This window comes from Sitodiplosis mosellana, unplaced genomic scaffold (assembly GCF_009176505.1).
Source record: "Sitodiplosis mosellana isolate CC-2019 unplaced genomic scaffold, AAFC_SMos_1.0 Smas_scaffold_1, whole genome shotgun sequence".
NCBI lineage: Eukaryota > Metazoa > Arthropoda > Insecta > Diptera > Cecidomyiidae > Sitodiplosis > Sitodiplosis mosellana.
In genome coordinates, this window is record NW_022595244.1 from 14,491,451 (window position 1) to 14,500,272 (window position 8,822).

An 8,822-nucleotide genomic window follows, 5' to 3' on the forward strand; every position below is an offset into this window, starting at 1 on the left:
ATGATACAGCGCGCCAAAATGCACAGTACGTTTGTGTGTTCTTCACTCAGACTCATTGACTGTGTGTGTGTGTGTGTTGTAGACACAAGCGAACGAAGGGCCAAACGTGCATCGTGCTGCTAATAGCGGAAGAACAAAAGAGAAAACGAAATTGAATACCGATAGCTACCGACTAACGAAATCGGCAGATTTTGTGCACCGACTGTAGCTAACTGATGATGACACATTCTATTGTTCTGTGAAGTGCGTGCAACACACAAGACGCTCACTCAATGTGATAGAAGATTTGAAGAAAAGTGATCTGATTTTTTTTTAAATAAATAATATTCAAATATTTTCAAAGTAAGAAGTAAGATTTCTTTTATTACGGCGAAATTCAACACCACTGACGCCGCCGCCGCCAATGACGAAAATATTAAGAAGGTAATAATTTAGATTTATTTTTATATATATTTTGAAAAAGAGATCACTGCGATTTATTTATTTATAATAAATGGATTACTGTAATTAATGCTAAACTAAATTTTTTTCGTTAGCGAGACGCATCATCAAAGTCGCAGCGCGACAATGACAAGGAGAATGTTGCGGGAGCTTCATCGACCAAAAAACAACGACAAAAACAACCCCGGCCTCCATTACGTCAGTTAATCAACAACAGCGCAATTATTATTATTGATTCGGATGATTCGGATGCAGCAGAACCAGAAACATTCAAACTTTTCCGTACAATGTGCAAAATTTGTTCAAATCATCATAAAAAAACTCTTGAAACGCGTAGAAAACACATTTTCGAGACACTTTTCTGTTAGTATGCCGTTCGTGTGCCGTCTTTCATTTGATCATAGAAAAATTCTCTTGCCATGAATTTTGTTCGTGGAGTACTCGTCAATCGCATCAAATGATGTGAGCTGTGCGCTTTCACGCGACGCAAAATGGCCGAATTGAAATTTGGCATCGGTACAATGGCTTCTTCTTCCTCGTCCAAACGATGGCGATTTGCACGGCAGAACGTCATGCGGTCTGGACGTCATCGTGTCTCAGACACAATGTCCTTTTTTTATGCGCATTCGTGTCTGATTTCTTCAGACACAACGTCGTTTTTTTATGCGCGAAATGCGTTGACGTGTCTCAGACTCCACAACGCGAATGCAGTCCCACAGCGAACCACCCCAAAATTGGAAAATTACAACAGAGTCTTAGGTAGGAGAATTTTGTAAATAAGGCTCTTTTTTTTCAATTTTGTGCATGATATTCGATCGGAAGAGCTCCTCAAATCCCGTGAGATGTCACAGTTTTTCGAGATCATCTGGATATAGCTCCTCGAGCTGAAATTGGCTGGTGGCTTGCTACTATTGTGACGAACACTAGAAGAATCAAGAATCTTATTTGTCCACTAAAAATTAAAACCTCAAACCTCAATTACACTCTTAGTTGCAGGTGGTGTTACAGTGTCGCAGCGCGACAAAGATGCGAATGTTATGAGAGGTTCATCGATCGATTTGCTAAGTTTGAAGTGTGACAAGGTCAACGAGGTCATTCGAGCACCATCACCCGATCTGTTCAGTGATTGTGATGATGATGAATCCGCCGCCAATGACGAAAATATTACAAAGGTAACAATTTAGATTTATTTTTATATATATTTTGAAAAAGAGATCACTGCGATTTATTTATAATGAATGCATTACTGTAATTAATGATAAACTATATTTCATCAGGGAGACGCATCATCAAAGTCACAGTGTGAAGTCGAGAATGTCGTGCGAGCACCATCACCAGATATGTTCAGTGAGTGTGATGATGAGTTCGATGTGTTGCAGCGCAACAAAGACGAAAATGTCGCGGGAGCTTCATCACCCGATTTGTTTAGGATTGATTTTGTCGATGATTCCGATGTTGTTGTTACACATGAAAGCGAATTGTTGCCAGACAACAATGGGATTGACAATTTAGAAGCAACATCATCATCGACATTACCGTTAAATAACCCAAGTGGAATTTTCATTGATTTGGATGATTCGGTTGAAGCAGAACCAGAACCTATTGGTATGTAAACACATTCAAACTGTTTTTTTTTATTCATTCAAACTGTTTGTGTGTCCTAAATCACCGAGATTTAATACATGATTGCACTTATAGTTGCAGGTAACGCAAGCAATACCGCGGAGAAGAAGAAGAAGAAAAAAAGAATGCCGCGCACATTACCTGAATGGTTGGAACCAAAGCGAATAACACCAAGTGCCACAGTACCATCAGCATTATCATCTGCTCAACATCTACACCGGCCACCATTACAGCCAATTGACTCTAACAAATGGATGAAACGAAGTAATTGATATTCAATTCTCAATAGCATCACTTTTTTGTGTTTGTGTGTATATGCTCTTTCCTTTCTTCCCATCATATGTGTCATCACACTATTTATAATCGAACTTCAATTTTCAAAGTAGGATCCACAACGAATTTAATTTATCGAACAATTCCATACAGTGAATTTCTAGGAAATTATCAACATGCAATCAATTGAGCATTTGAAGCGAAATTTCGATTGTTTGAATAAAACATAATTTCACATTTCGATTTGCTTCCACGAATCTCGAAAAAAAGCAACAGCAAAACGGCACAAAGCTAGAGAGAGAGAGAGAGCGCGCGCCTTATGTGCATCGCATATGATAGAGAGTGTACAAGTGCAGTTTGAATGTGGTGCTACTTTAGTAGCACCGCTTGCTACTTTGGTGTTTGGACATAATTTCTTTTTGAAAATTGAATATATAATTCAAAAAACAATCTGAAATATAATTGCATTCTTGTGATTTCCTCCATTTCATCAAACCAATACGATGATTTTCTAATGAGAATGTTTGTTTGTTCATTGTTGTTTTTTCAGGCACTGTCACAGCCACACTCACCAAGCCACCATCTAAGCCAACAGCGTTGTCTCGTGAAAAGAAGAGGTCATCAAATATCACAACTTTTGATATAAATCAATTGGGCCAATTGGCGAAAACCAAAATTATGGTGGCAAGAATCAATGATCACAGCGAACTAAAAGAGCAGCGTGGGTTCCAGTTGTATCGAAAACTGAAAATGTTGTACCAGAAAAAAGGATTCGATGAAATGACCAGTGATGGTTTTTCGTTAGCCAGCATTGTCTTAGCCTTGGCTTACACCAACAACTGGTGTAAGCCAATCGTTAGCCAGCTATCTGTGTGAAATGAGTACATTCAAAGTATAATAATTTTTGATTTGCGTATTCTGATTCAAATCATACAAATTTTGAAAAAAAATTAATATATTCCAATTAATTTTCAATTTAAAAGTCATTTTTATAATTTGAGTTATTTTTTTTTCAAAAACTCAATAAAAAATGTCGATGTTTGGTTTCATTTGAACTCTGACCTGGTGATTTAAATGTCAATCGCAAACGTCAGTTAAGATGAGTGCGTTCAGTTCTTACTGAAGTTTTCTCACTGGTCTACACATTCGTTAGCCAGTATACACTTATGCGGCTAATTAGCCAGCTAATTGGTTCTTCACTGGAAATGACCATCGGATACATGTTTCGGTACAGCAATCAGCCACGGTACATTGGCGGAAGTCAAGCTAAGAATGACGGCCTTACATTTCATCCGTTGTTGGGGACGCATCGTACAATTAATCACATGCAAAGAGTCAAAGATACATACAATGGTACATATCGAGGATGTCAACGTAATCTATATACTAAACTGACCGATGGCATTGACATTGACACGTTCGCCGAAAATTTCTCAATCACAATACTACACGATGTACACGTACCGAAGGAAATTTTCGAAGCGTGCGTCTATAAAGCACTGAAAGCCAGAAAAGATGGCGCAAAAATACGAAAGAAGCTGCTGAATGTGCTTGTGCATGGCGAAATTGTCAACGATTCTGAAGCCATTGACGTTTCGCCGCTGGTCCAGGCGACGAAGTAGATCTCGGCGTTTTTTTTCCTCCAATGCATGGAACTGAACAATATCAAAGAAGATGATCAAGATGTTATGTCCAAGGCCACATTGCCACAACTTTTCAAACATGCTGGTCAATCGTTCTTTATCAAATTAGTCACCGATCAGACGCCACCACCACCACCGAAAAAATATCAATGCAATCAATGCGACAAATCCTACACTTTACACTCCGGTTTGCATAATCATATACAAACAAAACACACCAAGATACGGTATCAATGTCAGTTCTGCCCCAAAACATATACCCAAAAAGGTCATTTGGCCAGACACATCGAGGACAAATACAGTAATCGAGGACAAACACTGAGTGCCCCAAGTGCATTTTTGAATGAAAACTAGAGTGTGATAAGAGATAAACGATTTGTGTCTTGAGCAAAGTTATAGAGCATTTCAAGTACAATATTCTTGCAAACACTATTCTGTTATCTCTTATCAGTTCCGCGAAAAACCGCCAAAAACGCGAAAAACGCGAGATTTTCCATATCATTTTTTACAGAACTGATCCTGTATGTACTTAACATACTTAAGTATGTACTTAACATACTTAAGCTTAAATACGAGGCTTAAGTACGTATGTTAACAAGTATGCTAAGTAAGTACTTAAGGGAGTTTAAGTACGTCTCAAGTCACGTAATTAAACTCAAGTATGTTAAGTACGTACTTAAGGGTAATTAGATTCTACGAACGAACAAACGAACATGTTCGTAAATTCTACGAACGAACGAACAAACGAACATGTTCGTAGATTCTACGAACGAACGAACGAACGAACGAACGAACGAACGAACGAACGAACGAACGAACGAACGAACGAACATGTTCGTAGATTCTACGAACGAACGAACGAACAAACGAACATGTTCGCATACGAACGAACGAACGAGCGCTCGTTGACCGCTCTGTATAGAGATACCGTATAAACTCTGTGACTCTCAGACGAGCTTGCCATTCATCCTCGTGAACACACCAGCAGGCGCAGATTTGCGACAAGGCATCCACTACTCAACAAAATCCGTCGCACAGAAAGCAGTTGTGCAGTGGTGCTGTTTGCACTTCGGCGTTGTTCGCTTATACATCGCCCGTTCATCGTGTTTCGTACGAACAAAATCAGTACTCAGACATGTGTGTGTATGTATGCGCCGAACGCTCAAAGCCGAGTTCCATACGACGCACGGGAGATGCAGAGAATGAAAACATAGGCAAAATTTGCATGGCCACAGTGATGGAATGAGTTGCTTTGGAGCGTTCGGCGCATAAGAAACACGATGAACGTGCGATGTATAAGCGAAAATCTCCGAAGTGCAAATAGAACGGCTGCACTACTGCTTTGCGTGCGGCGGGTTTTGTTGAGTACATTCAGCTGATTCGAGATTGGCATTCCCTTTATGATTAGGAATGATAATTTATGGATGCACCCTTTTCTGAAGAGTGTTATCCATTTTCAACAGAATTAAGTTTTCCTAATGAAAATTACAAAGAAATCCGTTCGTTTGAGATTTGTTTATTTGCTCTTTTTCGCCATGCCGCAACGCCATCGCATTGCAGCTCTATTTGCGTCCATTGTTTTTGTTCTCCATGTACACAATACCACCATTTCCTTCTTAATATTTTTCTTTTTCATTGAGCTTAATTAGCAAAGTTGCATAATTTTTCTTTTCATTTTACGCTATCTATGCCTCTCTCTCGCTCGTTCTGTCTTTACCTCCTCGTTCTTAGACGACGATTAAAATGGAGCGTTTTCTCATTCTTCCTTGTGCTGATTTCGCGTGTTGTGTTCTTGAACATCGTGTTCGTAAGTTTTGTTATTCAAATTCAATGATAGCATCGCATCGATCCAGTTCAAAGAAGTTGCTCTTCTGTTTCTCGCTTTTGTTCTCTCCTTTGCCCATGCTCGTTGGGAGCGCTATTTTTCCAACATGGAATTCATTATTTTGAAAGAAATGTGAATCGGGTAAACTTTCACAGGTTCTTCGTCAATTTTTTACACAGCTTGCACACTGCACACACAAAGGATTTTACAGTTTAGTTGGTTTTGTTTGAAAATTAAGTTTGACGCTCGCGATATTGTACGATATTTTTGAGATTTTCTTAATTTTAGTTTGAGCCTCATCCCAGCATTGCATTCTACTACCTTTGCCTGTACTTTTTGTTTGTCGAGGTAACCCCACACTTTTCTAACAAATTACGATGCAAGAGTGCGTATGATTGGTACATGATTGTTTATCAATCAAAAATCCGGCAACGCATATCAAACAAACATAAAAAAATTCAAAATCCACTGTTGTTGTTGATCCTTCGTCAAAATGTATGTGTGCATGTGTGCGAAAAAGCATACGCAAAAACAATTTTCCGTTGAAAAATGGTAAACTGGTTCGTTTACCCATTCACGAGCAAACAACAAAATGCGATAGTCGCTTGAAGCAGCCACCAAGCATACAATATTTGTGACGTTTCAATGGAAAATATATGAGCTCACAGTAGTTTCTGTCATGTGAATGCATGAGCTTGAACGGTATTTTGAGTGGCATGAGCTTATTAAATTGTGCCATACGCGATTATATGCACTTGCTGCTACATTGCGCAAATGTGCTTTAATAAGCAAAGCAGCCCATTGTTGAATGCATTGCATGTACGCCACGAATTCTGCACAGGAAAATAGCAGAAACGAACGAACAGAGCGAAAAAAAAGCGACGAATGAAGAAAACAAGAATGAGAATGAACACTTTTTCAAGAGTTTACAAGAATGTACACGGCGGGCGCATTTTTTTCATACGTTCTCTCTATCTCCCTCTTTCTTTCTTCCTGTACATTTCATATTTTACTTATCGCATTTGTTATTATGGTATTTTCTTCACTTGGTTTGAAAATTTAATTTTGTTTGGCCGCATGTGCAAAAACTCTTCTGTAAAATGAGTAGCAGAACGGTGCTGCATATACCACCTTTTTTTTGCTTCTTTTCGGTTGGCATGGTTTATTCCTCTCGTCGTATTCGGTGCTGGGTCGTGAATGTTGGTTTTCCGTAGTTTTGAATGAGTGCGGGCTTTTTTCTCACATAATACGACATCGACTTGAAGCACTAAGGACATCATTCTCGACGTGAAATACGATTTTAATTATGTTTTTCTTGGGCTTTCCCAGTTGGGTTGCTACTTCATTAACGCCATCTAGATTTTTCAAACGATGTGATTGTATGAATTTAATCCAATGTTTGCTCGCATTTAAGCAAACATATGACAATGTATTTTCATACCAAACGACGTAAGTGACAACGTAGTTGAATAGAAAAATGTACTGGTCTATTTATGGAATCATTATTTGTGACTCGAAATTCGGTCTCCTGCAAACGTACAGTGTTCGTCGTACACCTAACTATTCATAAATGAAATGATTTTCAAATGAGATGTATACCTCCTGAAGCAGGTAGGTTAAATGTTACCTATTTCGAATACAATGTTCCACATGGATTTTTCGTTATTTCATTAAAAATACCGGTGAAATCTTCCAGTTTACTCACGCACGACCATTCAAGTGCATGAGTATACGGTCAATAATAACGTTAAAACATATTAAAGGATACTGAATATGAAGAGACAATTGGCTTTGTCATTACCAAACTTTTGTAATTACGAGTAATTTAATTGTGTTTGAAAATGTATCGAATAAAGAGCGGTTTCGTTTATTCTAATCATACGTTGTCCTATTTGGGTTATTATAGAATTAGTGGACTTTCCCCGAAAATCAGTGCTATACACGGAGGTAAACAATGAAATATTTGAGAAAATAATTTCTAAACTTAAACGAAATTGAGAGATGATCTATACATGAGTTGGCCACACAAGCCAAAGTGTCGTTCAGTATGAATATTTCCGTTTACATGCTCCATTTCAATCAAGATAAGGATCAGTTACTGAAACCTAATTTGCTACAAGTATACATACGCAGAATTGAAAATTCGTACACGAATAAAGATGGGTTTTGTGTAGACTAGAGGGCCAAGTTGAAAGGCAACACGAAACTATCAAAATGATTAGCAAGCATATTACTTCATTTGCTGAATTGAATTAATACTTGAATGCTGTTACCGTACAGTAAAGGTAAACACAAGAACACGTACACAGCACATTATTAGTTTCGTCATGAGAATAGATACATCATATGGATTTATGTTAACAATAGAGCAACAGTGATTATGGCTCAATGTCGTTTCAACCAAATATTGTCATTAAAGTTCTTGAGCTGCATGGGTGCATGGCGGTTCGTACATTTTCTCGGAACTAAATTGGGGAGAAAATCACAAAAATGCCATTTTCGAATTTCCAATGACAAACAGGCGTATCAAAAACATGAATAATGAATGGAAAGTGCATAATAGTAAGCGGATCAAAAGGATAAAAGGACGACGACAACGAATAAAAAGACGAGAGCTTTATACTGAAATGGGAATGATATGGACGTCATAAGTAGAAATCCATTTGCATTGTATCATCCTAATACCATACGTTTTCCATGTAAATTAGATCGAACTCATCATTATATCATTTTCCATGAAATCTGCCATTGGCAGTTGGTTGATAAGAATTGGAAAATGCGAGACAGAGAATTTCGTTTCCAACTCTTCAGAAGTCATACGAATTTTTTATTAACGACGATCGAGTGTCCTTAAATCTCGTAACAAAAAACCTTTCTGTGCACGCGCATATCACATATACTTTCGAGTTCAGTCACTGCAATACATTTTTGGGAAAAGCTTTTGTTCGGGTCATTCAACCACATCGTAGAAGTGAGCTTAAAATAGAACATTCGGCAGTTATTTATGGTTTCAAATG

General features: G+C 38.1%; 1 protein-coding gene across 1 annotated transcript; it reads left to right on the top strand.

Annotated features, from left to right (window-relative positions):
• The first annotated feature begins 932 nt into the window (after positions 1-932).
• Positions 933-3,319, top strand: LOC129580318 (uncharacterized). Its single transcript, XM_055470628.1, has 5 exons — positions 933-957; positions 1,432-1,613; positions 1,719-2,046; positions 2,140-2,328; positions 2,888-3,319. Exons 1-5 carry the CDS (start codon positions 933-935, stop codon positions 3,211-3,213), a joined length of 1,050 nt encoding a protein of 349 aa, XP_055326603.1. The 3' UTR covers positions 3,214-3,319.
• Positions 3,320-8,822: the final 5,503 nt, after the last annotated feature.